The sequence below is a fragment of the Ammodytes marinus genome (assembly GCF_949987685.1).
Source record: "Ammodytes marinus genome assembly, chromosome: 6".
Taxonomy (NCBI): domain Eukaryota; kingdom Metazoa; phylum Chordata; class Actinopteri; order Uranoscopiformes; family Ammodytidae; genus Ammodytes; species Ammodytes marinus.
The window spans coordinates 5036147-5059116 of record NC_137235.1 but is presented as its reverse complement, the minus strand read 5'-3'; the positions used below and the strand labels follow the sequence as shown (position 1 = coordinate 5059116).

Sequence of the window (22970 nt, the reverse complement as noted above, 5' to 3'; positions counted from 1 at the left end):
CACTCCTTACCATTTGCCTTCTGGCAATGGTGCTGTTTGACAGGCTCAAAGGAGGAAACAAAGCACAGGAAATGTTTATGTTGAATATCAGGAGTTTCCAGCTGCCATAGGCCTAAATGTTTGTAGAATTACAGTAGTCCACAAGCCACAACTCCATAACATGAGTGACACCGACAGTGGAACGAGTGGGCAGACCTTCACTGCTTATCACTGTGTTTACCAAATCAACTGAAAATGATTCAAGAGTCAAGATCCATGTCGGACTGATAACAATAACTGATAACCTGAGTCTGTCAATGTTTTTAAATTCATTCATTATTTGCCCACGTGCCTCCACCTCCTCTCACAGTGGGGTGACGTAGCGCGCTGGCCAGCCCTGTGACGCGCTGCTCGCTCTATATTTGCGTGCGGCAGTGGCGGCGCAGGAGCGTACAGGACCACATCTCTCTGCGTTACTGTCGGCTTCACTGCTAAATGATTCGTCTCTGCCTCAGTACACGGGCAGACATTCTATAGCTGGGAGGACACACGAACTGTTTTACTGTTGATTTTAATCGACTTTGACACGTTCTTCTTCTGCGCTCAACAACAACAACAACAACGGCAACAGCAACACAAACGTTGGCGCAGACATTATCGCACCTGCCAAAAAACAAGGAGCATGGACAACAAAGGCTGATCCAGCACTGACTGCAGCCCACCAAACCCCAGAGGAAATTAATTTATTTAAAAGCCTGTGCTGCACTCAAGACGCTAGCGCTGCAAGGGAAGGATTTGTGTGCACGTTATACCTCCTCCATTTTGCCTGGCAAGGTATTCAATTATAGCAACACTTGCAAGCAAGCGCCTCTTTCACTCTCCTTTAGTAGGCGATATTCGGAGAGGTCGATGAGGATATATCAGGCCTTCATCGGTCTTTTTAAATAATTGAATAGCCTCCTCTGGACACAATCACACACCCAGGTTTTAGTGGTCGCTGTCAGCTGTCCAGTCTGTTCAATGTCCCCTTAAACATAAGCAGCAGAATTATGTGGGTCAGTCCCGAAGATGTGTTACTGGCGGGCGCGCTATGGATCACCGAGAGAGCGAATCCATATTTCATCCTACAGAAGCGGAAGGGCCACGGGGATGGAGGCGGAGGACTGGCGGGTAAGTCTTATAGGCTATTATTATTATCAAGGAGCGATATATTGTAGCCTAATTGTACATCTAAATATGACGTATTATTGACGTTGATAAAGGTGAGAGCTGATTGATTGACAGTCCATGCCAGGTAGGCGTGGTGTTGGTGTTGGTTCGGGTGGATAATGTGACGTGAGGAGGATCACATGACTTGTCCTATCAGCTGCCACAGGTGGCCTCTCACCTTGGAGGTGTTTACTATAAGCAAATAATTAAATGCCCGGGATTTCTGTACTAGTTGATTTAATCACATTCTTGTCAGCTTAAACCTTTGCCCCAGTGTGTTGACATTTAAACAAAAAACATTTAAAGGTGGAGTCAGTGATTCTGGAGAATCATTGTTGTCAAATGGTCAAAATCAGTGAATATCTCCTCACGATCCGTTACTCATCTGTACTGTGCTTGCCCTGAAAAAATCCAACGTTTAATCACAGCCTAGCCTCTGTAAACTGGTATGTAAACAATGGATATGTAAACAAAGGTGTCCCCCAACATACCAGTTTTTCAGAGCCTATGCTGTGTATTAACACTGGATTTATTTTCCAGCGCACTGTCCAGTATAGTGGATCGTGAGGGGATATCAACTGATTTTGACAACAAACGTTATCCAGAATTGCAGACTCCACCTTTTAAGGGACACGCTCCAGCACCCCTGCTGCCTAATCCTGTTATTTCCTCCTGAAATGAGTTCATATGATGGTCTGCTCTGTGTTAAAACATGACTGAGACCAGCCCTTGGCCTTCAGCCATAGGCCCACCACAATGCACACAATAGCACTTCTTGTACAGCTGCCAAGGGCACTGGAGGCTCAACAACAGAGAATCTATCTATCTATCTATCTAGACAGCCAGCCAGAGACGTGGTCTGTTTGCTTGCTCATGCTGAATCATTCCCCTTCTTCTTTCTCTCACTCCAACTCCTCCCTCTTTCTTATTGCGTCCAAAATGGGCCAAGCAACAACAGCAGACCCAGGAGGACTATGAGGGGGTCTAGGTTATTGAAATGACTGGCTGGAGTTCATATGTCAAAAGCCTGCTGTCCTGTTTTCTTTCACAAGTTTGAAATGTGGTCCATTACTAGACCTGGAATAAGCTGGTTGCAGTTTATCAAACAGTGCACACACAGTTAGGTTTAACAGATGAGACTCTGTTCATCCTCTTTGAGCACCAGTTTGAGGTCCAGACATTCATGTTTATCACGTGGTATACACACAATTCAAGTGCAAATGATGTCTCATCAGTGTTGATCAGTTTCTGTTCCCTGCTGATGATTTTTCACTCGTTGTGTTACTGGTCATTGAGGTTTAACACCAATAGGGTCAATTGTGTGCCGACGATGACCTGTCTTCAGTCAGGAGTTGGAGATATGAATAGATAAACAGATTTGAATCTCCTATCATGCAAATGTTCTAATTGTATGTATTGATATTGATATGTACAGTTCCCAACCGTTTTTTTTTTTTGCTTTTAACCTCACAAAATGTAGCAATGGCTACTTGAGATAAAGCAGCAGTGGCAAAATACACACACAGATTTTAAAGGGCTATAGCAACAATCTTTTCTTTATATTATCATATTTACCGCCAACCATAGTCTGTCTAATAAACGCTTGTGGTAAACAATAAGGTTTTGTTTGGTTTCAGACTTGACATACAACCAAGTTAAATATTCACAATCCAGTATTTGTGATTTGACACTCTTTTCATATTAATAATTCAAATTAAGCCACACGGCCTCCTTTTCTCTCAGTCTCTGGTGGGATCTCACCGTGGCAACACAACGTGCGCTAAGTGTTGCTATAGGCGATGATGTCATCATTCTTATGTAAAGGCTGAGCCTGTGCTGGGTGCCAGTTGGGGCTCGGTGCCCAGAGATCCTGGCACCGTTCACAAGCATTTCTACCAGAGAGAGAGAGAGAGAGAGTGAGAGAGAGAGTGAGAGAGAGAGGAGACCATGGGCTGTGCCATGACGGAGCGTTTTACACAGTCAGGCAGAAATCTGCATAATAACCTCACAGGGCTGTAGGTCAAGAGGCTGGCACAGGGACAGGGTGGTTGGTTTAGTGAAGTAAACGCATATCACAGAACTGCTACTCACTTGTTTTTACACAGATTCTCATTTATTTATCATTGGGAAAAATTATCAGAAGTGTACCTGCTTGATCAGAAAATGGTCGTTGCAGTATTCATGAAGTTGCTTCGTAGAAAACCTGAGGAATAATATCGTCTGGAACTGACGAGAAACACTGGATGTAAACATACAGCAATGAACACATTTATCCATACTATCAGTGCCAGCTCAGTTTCATGTGTAATATAATTTGCATGACGCGTTCAACCCTGATAAGCTACTTTAACAGTCACTTACAGCCTTATCTAAACATTTAGCTTGCACGTCGTACTTTATTTTGTAGGACGGTGCAGACGCCTAGCTGCAGAGACACTTGAAAGGCATCGACACATCCAAGGGTCCTTTTGTTGTTTATATGGCGACATAAATTATTATTATTTTTTCCGAAAACCTTCAGAGAAATATAAATGAACACAGAACCAAAAACCTAGATTCACAAGGCTGTAAGTAATATCAGAATCAGGCCATCGTTTCTATTGTTAGGCAACTTGACACAATTGTGCTTAAATTACACAATAATTTGAGTCATGGTTAAAAAAACATATTTCACAATCCAACTTATAATTACTGTAGTGTGTCATGCCAGACGTAGGCTGACCCTGTCCTATGTAGGCCACCTAGTTATCTTGAACTTTATGACTCAAGTTTAATCTCAGTATACGTAGACATGGAATGGTGGAGAAGCTATAAAATGCATTTCATTGTATGTGCAGGCGGGGAAAGTTGCACATGATGGTGACGATGATGACCCAGGCTTGTCTCAGGTTTCTGTCATCTGAAACCATATTGATTTAAGTTTAATGGAGAGTGTGGACCTTTTTACATGTGCTAAATGTGCATGTCAGCTGCAACCCCATCATTTTGTTAAAAATAAAAAAAAACTTTTAATAAAAGAAAATGATTAGAGTTTATTGAAATCTCTAGAGGTAAAAATTAAATGCTACATTGTCTTTTGCAAGTTCCCTCATTATTTCAAGTGTTAAGTAAAAAAAAGTTACACCAACCAAGTAGCTTTTTTCTTATATTGTTGCCTTGGTCTCTTGTTCCTTGCTTTCAGATAATGCAATTTGTTTTGCTCTGGCGATAACAAATTGAACATGCACTGTTACAGGTCTGGATTGTTTTTGTTTTGTAGGCCATGCACCACCCACTCATTTAGGGAAATTACTTCTGTAAACGCAGAGGTGTGAATTGGAAAAAAAAAAAAGGTCACATGGATTTTTTGGTTTTGATGAGTAAACGCTGCAGAATCATGTGATGCCCGAGGTCCCCGTTTGTACACTAACAACAACACTTGTGTTCAAAACCACAATATCAAACAAACAGCTTTATTTCTGTCTATTTTGGGGGGTTTTCTCTCCTTGTCTTACTGGAAGAGGAAAATGCTGGTTTGACACCTTTCAGCGGTCTCCTTTTGTTGTTCGTCAGCCCTCAGTTTCACAGTTTAACCTCAGCTCACACGTCGTAGGCTGACACATTCACCCCATGCAGAACAACTAAAGTCCAAAATTCGCTGCTTTTTATGAATTTGTATCACCCACGAGAATTGAATTAAAAAGCAATAGTCGCACTTTTGTATTTTAGTTGATACTATTTTGAGAGGGCAAGTTAACTGGACAACTGGCTGTGTGTGAATGTTGGAAGTTTTTTAACCTTGTGACTTTCTTTAGTTTAAAGAGGAAGTCGACTTCACACTCACACACCACTTGTTAGTCTCTCACAAAAGGGACTAAACCAGAATCAAGTGTCAAGCTGAATTGTCTCATTAGTTTCAGTGAGATTACTCGACTAAAGCCAAATGCCTTCTTATTGATTTCGTCAGCCCAGGGGATAGAGTTAAGTGGGTATGAAATGTGAAAACAAGTGGGATAATTATTCATGTATGCATAGCTGTTCTCATGACAGGGTTCTTAGTTAATTGCATCTGACGTGGCACTCACCGTCCAACTGTAAGTCAATTGTAGAGATCATTGTCTAGCAGCTGTTTATGGAGGCCTCAGTTGCTTCGTCGTGGCTTTTTCTCAAGCAACATAGGAATGTAAAGAGGAAATTTGATGAGGAATGGACTTTATGTTCTCTTTTTGTCGTTTTGAGTTTTTTTTAAATTTTTTAACATAGATCTACACAGTTTACAAATCCACCTAATAAAATACACATACTGAAACCCAATACTCCATGTTAGTTGCTGTGAAAATACCTTAACAGAATTACACATATTACACATTCCTACAAACATAGCATGTCCATATGCACTCTCTTAAGGCACACCACCTTCTTTTAGAGCGAAATTTTTTCCTAATTGGCTAGTTTCGGCTTGGCTGTTATTCAATCTGGCAATCATATTTTCAAAAGGCAGTGGCCTCTCTCGTTAGTATGATCCATTATGTAATTTCTATAGCTTGTTTGACTGTATTTTTTATTATTTATGTCATATTCCATTCTTTGAGACGCCTTTTCATCTAAAAATAACCAAAAAACACTCCATCTTCGCTCCCTCCTCCCCCTCATCCTCTGTCTGGGTGACTCATCCTGTCTTTGCCCTGATTAGGTTCTGTGCGAAAATAACTAACTCTCGCTGCATTTTTAACATCTATCATGTCGACTCTGAACCAAGGAGAGCATTCACAGCCAGCAATGGATAACCGCAGGGCTCTGATGTACAAAACGATTGTGTCAAAACTTTCAAGGAACTCTTCACAAAAGGCTCTGTAGTTGTTAACTTACTGCTCTTAGATTTATGAACAAGTCATCTGCAAATGAAATATTTTTAGAAAGTCAGTTGTTTTTTAAAGGTTCCCTGCGGAGTCTTCTTGTAAACAAGGTTTCTGTTTACATGCAGCAGTCTCTAACACTGAAGAGCATTGTGGGAATGCTTTAGGCCTAGTGAACGCGTTGACTGCTTCCCCTTGCTCATAAGACGAATACAAAGTAGATTTTTAGTTGATATGTTTTAGATATTTTAAAACCATTGCTGTGTCCCAAAAATGCTACACATTAATCAGTATGATAGGTATATTTTGCAGCTTTTGTACAAAAAAAAACACATATACTTGAATACTTTGCATAAAAATGATCTTTCTGCAGCTGTTCCAACTCCATGCACAATTTATTTTATATTTTCCGGCTGTGAGCAACTTCTCCATTTCCTCCCTGCATTGTGGGAGAGTCATGAGCTATGCAAGCTGACTGCTTACATTGCACTTTAATGTTGTCACTTGATCAAGTGGGAAAACACTATTCAATAAAAAGCTGCTCAGATGTATGAGGCAGTATACAGTATACTTGGGAAAAACATTTTTCTTTGCTAGCAGTTTTGTGCTTTCCCTGCATTTGCTCTCTGATGAATGGAATAATGTGAAACCATTAACGCTGCTCTGTACATCACCCACGTCTACAAGACAAAGCAGCAGACAGTGCAGCAGCTTCTTGCAAAGTGGCAACATTTTTCTCATACAAAGAAACGCTGGGTATTTTTTAAAACTTGCAACATGGCTCTCAACACCTAAGCTGTATATATTCATCCTTAAATATGTTCTCATAGTTGTGCCTTTTATCAGCTTCTCTGCCAAGCAAATTCACACACCACAATAACTATAATTAAGCCTAAACCAGAGTCATTCATCTGTAATGCATTTAGATATAAAGATAGAGAGTCGTCGTTGAACCCACCAGCTGTTTTTTCTTACAATCGAATCTTAAACTGCATCAAGTCATGGGTTTCCCCCTATGATTTTGATTTCCCCTTATCTTAAACATAGATTGGCCTGAAGGTGTTAATGTACTAAATTTGTCTTGTACTTCTCACATGGCCATATATGGTTGTTGCATATCTGTGTGGGCTTTTGTTTCACAGCTGAACACATTTAATTTTTCAACCTGCGTCATGAGATAACCTAAGTAATGTGTGATCGTTTTGATAGTTTTTGGACAGAACACAATACGTTCTTTATTCTGCCCTCTGTGATAAACAAACAATTAGGTATGTATTCCTCAGTGTTTAATACAGTATGTTGGGCTTCAACAGGTCTGCTAGTGGGGACCCTGGATGTGGTCTTGGACTCCAGTGCTCGGATGGCCCCCTATAGGATCCTATACCAGACCCCAGACTCTTTAGTTTACTGGACCATCGCTCATGGTATGTGCAAAAGCTTTTTGAGAATTCAGTTTTTTTGGTGTTTTCATAACTTCAAAGTCAACTTTCTTTTCAGTTTCTGCACTATGTATATATACTTTAGGTTCTAACATCTGCACATATTAGTTACACAGGTATGGACTATGGGTTATGTGTGCAGTGAAGACCCTTCCCCCAGCCACACCACTCAACACATGAGGCCTTTATAGCTCCCAAATGCCAAACATTACATCATGCCCCATTGGTTTTAAAAGGCAGGATTAACAGGAATGTGTCATTTCATGTCATCTGCTTGGCCAGAGAATGTCATCTGAATGTTCTACATATGCAACACTTCAATTGGTATCTCCATTTACTGCTACTAAGTGTGTTTCAGTAAATCATGCTAATTAGCATCCAAACTAATGGATTAACTCTGGTTTATGCAGCACAATTTTCTTTTACATTTTTCCTGTGTCATTGAAAAAGGAATGATCCCAGCTATATAGGAAAAGCTTTCATATGTCGAAGAAAACCCAGATACTTTTATTATCAATACACTGCTGCTTATATTTTCTGTAATTCAATGAAGCGTTTGGTCTTAAAGTGTTAGAAAAATATCATTCTGCACTAGGAAATTAAATTAATATGCACGTCTGCGTAAAGGGGAACGTTTCTTCTTCCAAACATCAAACTCTGTTTACACTTTACATGTGTTGGGGAGTATTATACATATGTGGAAATAGGTTGTTGGCCTTTCGAGGCTGCAGAGACAGACTCCAGTGATGTCCCTTGAGTATTCATTCATCCACAAACCTGAGCAACAGTACAGTCCAGTCAGTGTGCTTTGGCCCGTGTGCTGTGCGCTACTATTAGTTTAATGCTGTCTTTGCATATACTGTATGTGGGAGCTCAGGGGAAATTAGATTTGAGCTGATATGTGCAACCTTGTATTTAATTCTGCAGGCCCCCAACTAAATGTGTACACCAAAATGAGTAACATTTGTCTTACCATTCTGAAATGGAGGCCTACAAAAGACTAGCCTGGATTTGGAATGGGAATTGATCACCAAGCCTCCCTCTCTTACCCATTCCTTACTCCCTCAGCCAAGAGAAAGAGAGTGGAGCGCTCTGGAAGGAAAAGCTAATTCAGTGAACGTGCACTCACTCACTGAAGGGATAATGGTCCACAGTGGAAGCCATTACTGCAATCAATTTTATCCTGCGGCTAAAGAAGAAAGAATCTGTTTTTACTTTTAACCCCAGTGATCCGTGATTACAGTAACAAAATGGTCCTTTTAGTTTTGCTGTTTAAACATAATATGGCAGATGTGCATTTCATTTTTCTCTTTACATTTGACATTTGACTTGAGCACTGATCCTGAGCGAGTTAAAGAGGGTTTTCCCAACGGACTGGAAAAAAATACACTGGATATTTTGCAGCTTGATTTTTTTTAGATATTTACAAGTGGCCTGCTTCTAAATCATGTCTAAAATTCCAGTTCTTTATGTCATATTACACCACCGAGCTCCTCCTGTGCGTATATATATATATATCCAACTTATGAAGTATGTGTATATATATAGAGAGAGAGAGAGAGAGAGAGAGAGAGAGAGAGAGATATATATATATATTTTGTGACCCTGTGAAGCACTTTGAGTGGCCTGAATTGTATCTGAATTGTGCTATATAAATAAACTTTCCTTGCCTTGCCTAAACTCCCCCTCCCGCTGGTCTGTAGGAACGTCCCGTAAAGAGATCACGGAGCACTGGGAGTGGCTGGAACACAACCTGCTGCAGACGCTCTCCATCTTTGAGAATGAGAACGACATCACCACCTTTGTCAAAGGAAAGGTCCAGGTAAAAACAAGTTGTCAAATGAAATATGAATGGATTTTTTTCTTTTCAGAGTCGAAATTTAAAAAAGAGAATAACAAAAAAGGACATATTTTTTTAATTTTTTTCACATTGTACCCATTAATGGAGACATGTTGAATTATAAAAAATGCTACAGAAACATGTTCCAGATCATGTTTGAGCAGTAGTTGTTTTAATCATTTGATTAGAAGGCGTGCTTAAACATCCTCTATGCGTCCTGCTTCAGGGCATCATCGCAGAATACAACAAGAACCATGATGTGAAAGAGGACGACGACACAGACAAGTTTAAAGAAGCCACGTCTAAATTCCGTAAGCTGTTTGGGATGCCTGAGGAGGAGAAGCTGGTCAACTACTACTCCTGCAGCTACTGGAAGGGCAAAGTGCCTCGACAGGGCTGGCTCTACCTCAGCATCAACCACGTCTGCTTCTACTCATACCTACTAGGAAAAGAAGGTTGGAATCACTTTCACACAGTCATTTACTGTTTACGTGTATGTTTTATATTGCCTTTACAAATATTTAAATTAAAAAAAAAAAAAAAAAAAAAAAAAAAAATCAAATTGCAATTGCAATTGTTGAGTTCCAATTTGTTCTTCACGTCATACATAAACAAAAAAAACACAATCCAGCTAGAAGATCTAAACATGTCTTAAATTAACAGACCCATGTGGACTTTTCACAAGGAATTGTTACAATTACAAGAATGTCATATTTTACAAATGTAAACAAATCTGGATATCTGAAAAAATTGCAGCAACTGCTAAATGTAATAGTCCATTGATTGGTCTTGTATAGTAATGCTGCTGTCTTCATTTCTCAGCTAAACTTGTGGTGCGCTGGGCGGACATCACCCAGCTGGAGAAGAGTGCCACTCTGCTGATGCCTGATGCCATCAAGGTGAACACGCGCCTGAACGAGCACGTCTTCTCTGTCTTCCTCAACATCAACGAGACCTTCAAGCTAGCGGAGCAGCTAGCTAACATCGCTATGAGGCAGCTGCTGGACAACAAGGGCTTTGAACAGGACCGCTCGCTGCCCAAGCTCAAGAAAAAATCTCCCAAGAAGGTGTCGGCACTAAAGAGGCAAGAAAAAACTGATCGATTATGATTATGAACGTCATTAATAATAAATGCAGTTGTTAAAGTCTGTTTATGACACACGATCGATGGAAACATTAAGGTGTCATGCTTAGTAGAGTAGTTGGTTATCCAGAACGACTAATTGTGTTTGGTCAAGACATTTTATGTAAAAAATCTCTCATTTAATACGACTGCATTTTTCACCCTGTAGGGATTTGGATGCTCGGGCTAAGAGTGAGCGTTACCGCGCGCTCTTCCGTTTACCCAAAGATGAGAAACTGGACGGACACACGGACTGCACACTGTGGACGCCCTTCAACAAGATGCACATCCTGGGACAGATGTTTGTCTCCACCAACTACATCTGCTTCACCAGCAAGGAAGAGACACTGTGCAGTCTCATCATCCCATTAAGAGAGGTGAAGTATTCTGTCCAAATGTCTTTCATTACTAGCAGCTTGCAGGCATGTTTTTTAAATTAGATTAACAAATGCCGTAAGAAATAAAATAAAAAATTTATGGCTACCAGGAACTTTCAGTTTGTGTTAATTCTAGCCACACAAAAGCTGTAGTGTTTTTTACGAAGCCAGCTGTTTTTCCTGGGTGAGCGTACCCGACATAGAAATTAAGAAAAAAATGATAAAAATAGCGTTCTTCTCAATGATGCTTCTTAGCTGTTACATGTTATTTATGACCATCGGAGGAAAAATTAGACTGCTTCAAAAATATTAAAAAGTTCCTCGTAGTTACTTTAACAGGGGTTCAACTATTAAAATGTTGTCTGTGGTGAAGACTTTAGTAATGTCTTAATTGCCCTCCAATCAGAATCAACCAAAAAATTTAAACAGGAAGTCACTGCAACTTCACAGTCTATAACATAACATCCATAAAATACCTTTAAGGGCTGGACGATGTAATAACCTTGTCATGTATTGCCTTGTTGTTTAACCTGTAATTTTAATTTAATTTAAATGTTATTCATTTGCTTTTAAATGTTTTATTCATTCGCTTTTCTAATGTGTATTGTGTTTTTTAATCTTGCCCCTGTAAAGCACTTTGAATGGCCTTGTGTCTGAATTGTGCTATATAAATAAACTTGCCTTGTTTTTGTTGACTGAGGTTTTTTACTGCCTTGCTTCCAGGTAACCATCGTGGAGAAGGCGGACAGCTCCAACGTGCTGCCCAGCCCTCTGTCCATCAGCACTAAGAACAGAATGACGTTCCTCTTCGCTAACCTGAAGGACAGAGACTTCCTGGTCCAGAGGATCTCTGACTTCCTGCAGCAGACCACGTCCAAGATCTCCCTGGAGAGAGAGCTGACCGGCAGCCTCAACAGCTCAGACGACGAGGTACACTGGGGCTTTGTTTCTTGATTAAACACAGAGTTAACTTATGTGCAAAATCTAGAAAATGATGTGAATTATCTTGGTGGTGAGTAGCGATGCACTGATCCACTATTTTTCAGTTCCAATCTGAATCCGATATCTTGGTTTTTTGATATTGCCCGATGCAATATTGTCCAATATCATCATTTTTTTTTTTAAAGGTTTTGGTAGTGATAATATGTGTAACAAGTCTAACAAAGCAATTCTAATGTAAAAGGGCAAAATGGTTTTAAATGTAGAACCCATTTATTTGAACTGCTTTAAACAGGTTCAGGGTTTTTGTTTGGTAAGTGTAAAGAAAATATATTAATTTGTAGTAGTGCGAGAAAGTGTAAAGAAATAAGTATCCACAATCCCAACATATCGTATAGGTCTCATCCCCAGTGGTGACAATATCCATCTAACATAATGTGCCCCCACCCCCCTCCAGGTTTACTCTCAGCATGGCTCCCTGGCCTCCAGCAGCCCTCCTCACAGTCTGGGCTCAGAGAACGAGAGAACCTTCAACCTGAACGACAGCAGTGTGCCCACAGCCACACAGGCCCTCATGACCATGTACCGCCGACGCTCACCGGAGGAGTTCAACCCCAAACTGGTGGGTTAATGCACTCTTTGTCCTGCACAATTAAAATGTTTAATCTCTTCAAGCATGCTTATCTAATAATAGCAATACTCTGTTAAAGGCTGTTTTTTAGTCTTGGATTTGTAACCTTTGTTTTCAGATTTGTAGTGTTCTTTGGTCAATTCTTGTGTGTGGGTATTATCTGGTTACAAAATAAGTACACACAAAAAATGACTCACAAAAGTGTTGACCAACAAGGCAAAACTGTACACTAGATGACCGGTCCCTCTCTACACTGTCCCCCACTTAAGTGTTCCCCCTAAAACAAAGGTAGATAGGAACACATACCTGTCAAACGCAAGGTCATGAAAATATTTATTCAAATGTAACCTGAAAATATATACAAAAAATAAAGTATGTAAAAAAGAATTATTGTTAACAGTAAAAAAAAATTATAATAATACAAAACAATGAACAATAAGGTTATAGATTCTAAGTAATCACATTGTACATTATTCGCTTGCCCTTTCAATAATTTGCATTTTTTTACGTCATTACATCCCACTGGAATTAAACTGCATGAAGAATTGCTGATTTGTAAGACAATTTTCCTAGAACACTGTGTGTACTGAAATCAATGGGACTGCGACCCTGAATGAAACAATATAACAGTATTAATGCTCCTTTGCTTGAGGGTCATCTTGATCATCTGCCTTTCAAGTCATATTTTTCCCCTCTCTGCTCAGGCTAAAGAGTTCTTAAAGGAGCAGGCGTGGAAGAATCACTTCACAGAGTTTGGACAGGGCGTGTGTATGTACCGCACTGAGAAGACCAAGGAGCTGGTCCTCAAGGGCATTCCTGAGAGCATGAGGGGAGAGCTATGGCTGCTGTTCTCCGGTGAGGAAATGATTCAAATAAACACAACACACTCTGAGTATACAGTTTACGTAATGCGACCACACCCTGCTTACTACCTGCTCACGCTTGATCATAACAACACATTCTTATTTTATGACACCCCGAAACCCTGTTGACTAATACACCATGTGAGAACAAAATTAGCAATTTAATAGCACAATGAGAAATAGGCAGAAATGCTAACTTTTTTTTAAGATTATTTTGGGGATTCTGCATTTTATTAGACAAATTTTTGGAGAGACAGAGTTGAAATGGGGAAAAGAGGGGAGGACATGCAGAGAACTGACCCGAGTCGGATTCATTTTTTAATGTGCTAAAACAAAATGTGTTTTGATTATTTATTACTATTTGTAAATTTAAATTGTTGGTTTAACATGTTGTATCCAGTGAGTCGCATCAGTGTTATTGTGTTAGTGTGCAATTACATAAACAGATAAATCAGAAGAAGACCTACGTAAGCTATTTTTAATATCTATAAAAAATGTCTGTGATTGTTACTTACAACACAACATTTTAAGCTAGCCACTAAGCCTAGATAGATGACATGTGTCTTGTGACTGTTAGTCTTTCAGGTATGCAACATGCACAAGCTCCAGACTTCCCTGTTTACATGAACAGTCATGCATCATTCACATGAGAAGGGTTACAATAGGCTCCTCCCTCTCTCCCCACTGACCCACTTACAGCTCACCTGGCTGTTGTCATAGCTGCGTTACGTTCACCTGCATTACACTCACTTACACCTGACACTCATCTGCTACAAGGAAAATATTTCCCATGCTTATTTAAAAACTATTTGGTGTTTTTTTAGAACAAAGGTTGTAAGAAACCCGTTTGGTGAGATGAATAAGCATGTGATACCGATGTGTTTGGATAACAAGATCTTTTATTATTTTAATTTATTCACACAGTAAAATAAAGTTCCATTTAACCAGTGAACAGGTTCCCTTTTACTATTTAAAATCTAAACATTGTGGACACAATGCTCTCTCAAACACAGAAGCTCAATTTCTCAATTTTGTTCTCATGCTTTTTGTTTGCGTGTATTACATGTCTACAGTATTTATATAGGCCTAATAGTGTTCTACTTTTTCAGCTCATCTTGTAGGATTCAAATATGAATCCTTCTCATGTTACCAGCTCCATCACATACACTGCTTCTATATCTCTTGTGGTCATCTTAAGGATATATGACTTAAACTTTTGCGTTTTCAATTTGAATTTTTTTTCATAGGAGCAATCAACGAGATGTCCACCCATACCGGTTACTATGAAGACCTGGTGGAGAAGTCCATGGGTAAATACAACCTGGCCACGGAGGAGATCGAAAGAGACCTTCACCGCTCTCTCCCTGAACACCCGGCCTTTCAGAATGAGATGGGCATCGCCGCGCTGCGCAGGGTGCTGACTGCATACGCATTCAGAAACCCCAACATCGGATACTGTCAGGTAGATACACACACTCTCTCTTTGTAGTATTGTGAACATGTACTGTATGTGAAAAGCCTGAAAATGATCAAGATAATTGTTCTTTCTAATTTGGCTGTGTGTAAGCTCCTCTGGGCTTCCGTAGTTTTGAGTTTTTTTGTTCCTGTTTTCACTTGTTGATGTTTACTGTGATGAGTGTGGTAATAGATACGTTGTTTGGGGACACTAAGCCCTTAAATAAAGCAGAAGTTACAACATATTTTGCTTTTGCACTGGCTGAAACCTTTGCAGTCATCGAAAATAATTACATTTTTATCTTCTACCATGACAACCACAGGCGATGAATATTGTGACGTCAGTGTTGCTGCTCTACGCCAAAGAGGAAGAGGCTTTCTGGCTGCTGGTGGCGTTCTGTGAGAGGATGCTGCCCGACTACTACAACACCAGGGTCGTAGGTCAGTATGTGTGCGCCTGTGTTTGAGGGTATTTTTTATTTGAATTTTTTTTTTAATCATATTATACTGACATTACAAATGGTTAGACAGTTATTAAAAGAATAGCTGTGCAAAGCCAAGATTATGGGAATTGAAAAAAAAAAAAAAAAAAAAGCATTGTCTCTCAGTATTATGTCAATTTCCTTTTGATTTTTAACATAAGGCTACACATTTCAACCTTTTCCATAATATATACTGTATATCCATTGTAACATCTATCCAATTATTAATTATAGGTCTTATTTTTCCAATGTTTCTCTCTCTCTTCCCCAGGAGCCCTAGTGGACCAGGGTGTGTTTGAGGAGCTGGCCCGTGAGTACGTCCCTCAGCTGTACGACTGTATGCAGGACCTGGGTGTGATCTCCACCATCTCCCTGTCCTGGTTCCTGACCCTCTTCCTGTCCGTCATGCCCTTTGAGAGCGCCGTGGTGGTGGTCGACTGCTTCTTCTACGACGGCATCAAGGTCATCTTCCAGCTGGCGCTGTCCGTGCTGCACGCCAACATCCACCAGCTGCTGGGCTGCAAGGACGACGGGGAGGCCATGACCGTACTGGGCAGGTAATGGAGGGGCAGAGAGGGGGAGCGACTGTGGCTCAGGTGGTAGAGCGGGTCGGCCAATGATCGAAGGGTTGGCTGTTCGATCCCCGCCCTGCCACCTGTGTCATGGTTGTTCTGTGTGAAGGAATGGAACCTGGAACCCTGTGAAGCGCGTTGAGTGGCTAGAATATCCAATTCATTATTATTTTTAAAAGGATAGATAGATATGGATACTGGATTTTAAAGTTGTGATTTTTATTATTAGAACTAGAGTATACCCTAAAAAATGTCAGGCCATGCCACACACAGTCAACAGAAATATATAACGTGTGTGACTGATTTGCCAAAAGATTAAGCATTTCCTTATTTGTGAAAGAATATAGTCCATAACTTCACAACACGCTCCATTATCCTTATTTTTATACGAAAATACGATATTTCTTCAAACTAACACTGCCGAAACCTATATAATTAAACTTTTTTTCTCATGGAATGACTACTTTATTCTCATAATTATCATTTTGGTGAATCATATTTATATTGCAGGTACTTGGACAGTGTGACCAATAAGGACAGCACCCTCCCTCCCATCCCCCACCTGCACTCCCTCCTCACAGACAACGGAGAGCCACATCCAGAGGTCGACATCTTCAAACTGGTCCGCAGCTCCTACGAGGTATTTCACCTGAGAAATAGTCGTGTGTGTGTGTGTGTGTGTGTGTGTGTGTGTGTGTGTGTGTGTGTGTGTGTGTGTGTGTGTGTGTGTGTGTGTGTGTGTGTGTGTGTGTGTGTGTGTGTGTGTGTGTGTGTGTGTGTGTGTGTGTGTGTGTGTGTGTGTGTGTGTGTGTGTGTGTGTGTGTGTGTGTGTGTGTGTGTGTGTGTGTGTGTGTGTGAGAGTTGCATTTATTTACCTATGGAAGCTGTAATTTTAAGTTTTAAATGAAAAACGCTATGTTTTCAGTGCATATGATTTTTCATATCTGACAGAGAAGCCGTGCTGTTTCCATGACAATCACACAGCTGTCTCTCCATCCGTCCTCATAATATACGTGTTATCGTTATATAACAGCGTGGTTGACCAACATTTCTCTCCCTTCTGTGTCAGAAATTTGGTTCAATCCGTTCTGATGTGATCGAACAGATGCGTTTCAAACAGAGACTGAGGGTCATCCAAACCATTGAAGATACGACTAAACGCAACGTGGTAAGTGCCAACAGACTTTCTCTTTATTAATACTGAAATTAGGCGAAATCTTAGTGAAAATGCTTTCAGTTTTTCCACTATATTAATTTTGTAGTTATTTACTACGATGTTTAAGACGTTGGACCAAAACGACAACTTTACTTTTCTTTGTGGTTCAAGTGAAATTCTATTGACGCTTTGAACCCAAATGAACTACATGTCATTATTAGAAACCATCTCCTAACACTCAACATTAATCTCTCTCTTCTATTTCTACTCATTGTGACTCTATCATGTTTCAGGTCAGGACTATTGTAACGGAGACGGCCTTCACTATCGACGAGTTAGAGGAGCTCTACGTGCTCTTCAAGGTGAGTTACTGCTCCCACACACCGCTCGGCCACCGCAATCTAGAATCTCACCACTAGATGCCTCTAAATACTCCGATATTACACACAGTACCAATAATGGTTGTTGTTGATAAGTTAAGTCACATTTATTTCTCAAATGTATCTCTTCACACTTGATTTTATTTTATTTTATTTTGATTTGATTTTATTAGGATCCCCATTAGCTGATGCAGAAACATCAGCTACTCTTCCTGGGGTCCACACAAAACATATACAAAAAAGAAAAACATATAAAAAAAATAAAATAAAAAAATAAAATAAAAAAATAAAATAAAAAAATAAATGTATACAAAGAAAAACAATCACAAAACATATAGGAACGAAACCATTAATAGACAAAAAAAACAAAAAGCATTTAAAAATATAAAAATAGCAGGTCTCTAATCTCTAATGCGGACAGCAATTAGGTGTTGTTTCACATGTTTTTTGAACCCAGTTTTATTCAGATTTTTAGAGATATGCCCTGGGAGGGAGTTCCATTCAACCATAGCTCTATACAACACTGTACGTTGTTTTGAATTTGTTTTGGCTTGTGGAATAGTGTAGTTTCCACTGGTGGCATGTCTAGTGGGGTATGTGTGTGCATTAGAACTGAGTGTGAGTTGCCTATACAAACAATCAGGGGTTTTGAGTACATTGATATTTTTCACAAATGAGAGAAGGGAAGCTTTTACCCTCTCATCTACTTTTAGCCAGAGGAGTTGGTCATGCATGACGTTTATATTAGCTCTCATTGTGCACTTGGCAGAGAGCTCTGTCATGTTCTTTTACGGTTTAAAAAATAATACAAAATTAATATGCATTGTGCCTTTTCTTTTTCCTTTTCACAATATGTTCATTGTTTTATTAATTTTTTTTCCACAAAACACACAAACAAACATTTGCATCATCACAAAAGGGCATATAGTGTTTAACATCTCTTCACCCCCCTCTCTTCTCTGTCTTTAAGGCGGAGCACCTGACCAGCTGTTACTGGGGCGGCAGCAGCAACCCCACAGAGCGCCATGACCCCAGCCTGCCGTACCTGGAGCAGTACCGCATGGACGTGGAGCAGTTCAGAGGCCTGTTCAACCTGCTCTTCCCCTGGGCCAACGGAGTGCACTCTGACCCCCTCGCTCTGCGCTTCTTCCGTCTGCTAGACCTCAACGGAGACAGCCTCATCAACTTCAGGGAGTTCATTAGCGGACTGGGTATGTTGTGTGTGTGTGTGTGTGTGTGTGTGTGTGTATGTGTGTGTTTAAATATGTGTCTTTTGTAAATATTCTTAGCAATGGTTTGAAACATATCTGTTCACCTGACAAATTGATTTTTTTTGCACGATTTTAATTGAATGTGTTATTGTATTAAAGATGATGCGACACGTCTGGAAACGGATCATATGTGTCCGACCTCTAAAGCGTGTTGTTGTGTTTTAGGCGTTCTGTGTCACGGGGACCTAACAGACAAGCTGAAGCTCCTCTACAAGATGCATGTGTTACCTGGTGAGTTCGCAGTGCAGAAGCTGCTTAAGGAATCTACAGACGATATCTCATTTCAGTGCTGCAGGATTATTTAAGAAAGGAGGAGGAGGGGGAAAGAGAGAAAATGTCAGGCTTTGAGCTCTTGGTCTCGGAGGTTAATAACTTTCTCTAGATTACCGTTGTTCGCATGTTTTTTTTTTATGAGAAATAACTGACAGAATTAATTAATTAATTTATTTTCAACTACTGGATTTTGTACTGTATTATAAATTCAGTCCTTAACTTCATGAATATTTAGCTTTGACTTTTATTAACATTTAGACAAAGTGGGGGTGGGGGGGGGGGGCTCGTGGTGTAGTGGTTAAGAGCATCACCCCTAGAGGCTCGTATAAAATCCAACGTCAAAAAAATGATTAACATAATGTTGTTTTTTTTTCTCTCCCAGAAGTCACCCGTGAACAGGAAGAACCAGATTCTGCGTTTGAAGCCACTCAGTATTTCTTTGAAGACATCACTCCAGAGACGTCCTTAGGTAATGGCTACCTCCTCTCCTTTCACACTTTGCATTTAATAATATAACCATATACAGTATATCATGTAAGTCTGAGGCCTGACAAATTCACAATATTAAGCGCTTTAGACTGTCCTCTTGATATTTGCATAGCTGTTGTTGTGGTTATGGCCATGTCATGTGATCTAAAGGGGAGAGTGTTATGTGTATTGATCTTGAAAACAGATACCTCCCACAGACTAAAAACAAACTTCTCTTTCCTCAGGTCATGACTCGAAGAGCAGGAGTGAGAGGGACGATGGCTTTGTCAGAGTTACATTCAAGACTGAAAAAGGTAAATAGTGAGTAATTGCAAAAAGGAGTGTAACAACCTGAAGGTATTGATGTAAAATAAGTTAACGCTAATAGTCTAGTTTTATTTGGCTCAACGCCTGTATCATAAAGTCTTGTTTTTAATTGCATTACAGAAACAGGCAAACACTGGTTACATCTTCAAGCTTTTGGGGACTATGAGTTTGTGGTTGAAATAATTTATTTATTATTTTATTTATTAATTATTTCTCTGTTCATCTTACAGTGAAGAAACTGAACACGCCTGAATATCGCCATTACCTGAAACTGTGGAACCAGGAGACCAAATCTAAGCTAGAGAACACAAAAGACTTTCCCAAGCTCAATCAGGTGAGACTTCAAGTAAACAGTAACCGACCGTTAAGCATGAGGTCACTGGTTCGATCCCTGGATCCGAACCGGACGGTTAGTTGTTTAAAAAAATAAATAAAAAAAGTGGTGGCTAGTATAACATCTACTGTGCCCACAATCTCTACCATTGCTTCAGGAGCACTGTACTATGGCTGACCCTGCAAGTGTGGTAACTTTAGAGGGGATATGCGAAAATTTCAATGTAACCTTTAATTGACATATAAAGTAACAGTATGCATCTCAAAAACTCAGTAGTAGTTACAGTGGTGTAAATAACTAACTAACCTCTTCTGCCCCCCCCCCCCCCCCCCCCACCCCCAGAGCCAGTTCATTGAGCTGTGTAAGACGCTGTACAGCATGTTCAGTGAGGACGTGTCTGAGCAGGAGCTGTACCACGCCACGGCCACCGTCACCAGTCTGCTGCTGGAGATGGGCGAGGTGGGCAAGCTCTTCTGCTCCTCCTCCGGCCGAATGGACCACAACATGGAGGACCAATCAGAGCCCAGAGATTCCACCGAACCCAACCCATCCTCCAATGAGATCGTACCGGACGGTGTGTTACATCAGCATAACCATGGAGACGACGACGACACCGCCGCCTTGGTTGCCGTGGGTGTGGATAATAAGCCAGGACACTGCGTAGACGGTAAAGTCGACGAGCAGTTGCCACTAATGCAAGACATCAAACTAGAGGACTCTTCACCCAAAGACACAGCCACGTCGTCCGCCATGTTAATATCGGATGACGAAACCAAAGATGACACGTCGATGTCGTCTTACTCTGTGCTGAGCGCGGGGTCCCACGAGCTGGATGAGAAGCTGCAGTGTGAGGACATAGCAGACGACACGGTGCTAGTGCGTAGCGACGACGGTAACCAGGGTAATCTACAGCGCGGCGACGGTGGAAGGCTGCCACATAGCACTAGCATCGATAAAGACTGGGCCATTACCTTTGAGCAGTTCCTAGCGTCCGTGCTAACCGAGCAGGCCCTCGTGAGCTATTTCGAGAAGCCCGTGGAGGTGGCGGCGCGTATAACCAACGCCAAGAATGTGCGTCAAGTGGGGCGCCCCCTGCTGTCCACCAGTGACTATGAGATATCGCTGTCCGGCTAAAGCCTTTTGTTTTTTTATTAGGGTTTCACGAAAAGACTTCTAAAAGGGAAATGTTATTACCAGGTAGTTTGGTGTAAACATGGTCAAAATTGTGAGTTTTAAGACAATGAAGGTTAATGTAAAATGTGTGTATGACAAGTTTGAACGAATGTGACCAAAAACTGCTCTTCTTGGCAATGTATTTTACCAGATGATGTGAAAGACTTTTATTATAACAATCACTCGACTCTGTCCAGCGAGAGAGAGAGGACGGGACGTTAATATTTAAAGGTTTGCTCCGAGGAAATCAGTGTGAACATGTAGTAGCTGTACTTTATAAGACAATATGCATATAGGTGTTAATATTGTAATCTCTCTAGTACTCTTTAGGCAATGATGTAGATGTAAATGTCCACGGATACAGTCCAGTACTAACCTGGGATATTGATAAGTCTATGTACGATCACCTAACATTATATCTGGTCAAACTATTGCTTCTTTACTTTATTTAAATCTCTCCGGATGACAATACAGGGAGGAAAAAAACAAAGATATACAAATTCAACAATCAAGTGAATTTCCATGTGTGATTGTGCAAACTAAACCATTCTCTTGTTCACACACTTACCTAAAGACTACCTGGATGTTCTATGTTCACAGTAACTGCTACAGGGTGTTTTCTGCAGTTGTTACTGCTGATTGCAAACAAGTTCTACAAACAAGTATTTATGGAAACAGAAAAACAACACCACCAATTTTTTTTTTTCACTTTGAAGAAAAGAACTCAAACCCCGCTGGGTAAATAATTAAAAGGATTCTTTGTGTGCTAAGAGACTCTGTTTACACTAATGAATGGAGAGCCTGCACCTTGTTTACGTTTACAGCATAATGTGATCCACTAACATGTATTTGCTATTGTTGTTTGCACTCTAAACTAAAACACTCTTGCCTTTTCGTTTTAGGATTTTATTTTCTTCTTTTTACATGTTTTAACTTTTTTTGCTCTGTACATTTTTTTTTTACTTTGCTGTTTTCAACTTTTTTTTTTTTTAATGTGAATATTTTTTTATTTGAACCGTCCAGGTGTTTACTTAACCCTGGATTCTGATGCATTGTGTGTATCACTCCATCTAATTAAAACTACAGTATGATCGATTCAATACTGCACAATACAACGCCCCAGGCCTTTTTCATTGACTTCATACACCACTAAGGACACAGTCTTACTGCCATCTGGTGGAAGATGGATTGTTTATGCTACCAGCCACTCATTTACTAACAACATGATTTTTATGCATTATTGCGCACACAGAGATATGGCATACTTTTTTTTTTTTTTTTTAACTTGTTAAATGTTAATTACAAAGCCTAATGTTGGTGCTTTAGAATAACTCAAAGTCCCAATAACTGTTTAGTGTTTATCTACTACAGTGATGGAATATAACAAAGCACACCTCCTTAGGTAGGCCTATTTTACTCAAGTGCAGTATAAAGGTGCTCACAATGAAAAGGGAAAAATACTTCGAATTGGTAACAAAATTATGTATTTTTCCAAAATCGTTACAATTTTGATAAATGCATAATTTATTTTAAAGGTCACCTATAATGCAAAGTTCACTTTTTTTCATTTTTTTTTTTTTCAATATTAATATGGGTCTCCGGTGTGACTATGGAATCCCAAAGTATGAGAAAAAACAACCCTTTCTCTTTTTCTCCATCTTTCTGAAAACCTGTGTCCCAAAACTCCATTCAGATTTCTCAGTTTATGATGTCATAATGGAAGTCAGGCTTCTCATTACAATCCAAATTTAGGACTACCTCCACCTGTGATAAGCCACAACTCAGATTCCTCTGACCTGCAGTCTCCCATATTGAGATGGTGGGCTGGGCGATGCCTGTGTCCC

General features: G+C 40.2%; 1 protein-coding gene across 1 annotated transcript; it reads left to right on the top strand.

The window, feature by feature from the left end:
* Positions 1–463: 463 nt before the first annotated feature.
* On the top strand, positions 464–22157 carry tbc1d9 (TBC1 domain family, member 9 (with GRAM domain)). Its single transcript, XM_080029345.1, has 21 exons — positions 464–1149; positions 7337–7447; positions 9166–9284; positions 9529–9757; positions 10125–10386; positions 10595–10802; positions 11526–11732; positions 12199–12363; positions 13077–13227; positions 14483–14697; positions 15014–15131; positions 15444–15729; positions 16255–16384; positions 16814–16912; positions 17194–17262; positions 18251–18491; positions 18717–18782; positions 19207–19293; positions 19538–19606; positions 19850–19953; positions 20296–22157. The coding sequence occupies exons 1-21, from the start codon at positions 1029–1031 to the stop codon at positions 21085–21087; spliced, it is 3849 nt and encodes a 1282-aa protein (XP_079885471.1). The 5' UTR covers positions 464–1028; the 3' UTR covers positions 21088–22157.
* Positions 22158–22970: the final 813 nt, after the last annotated feature.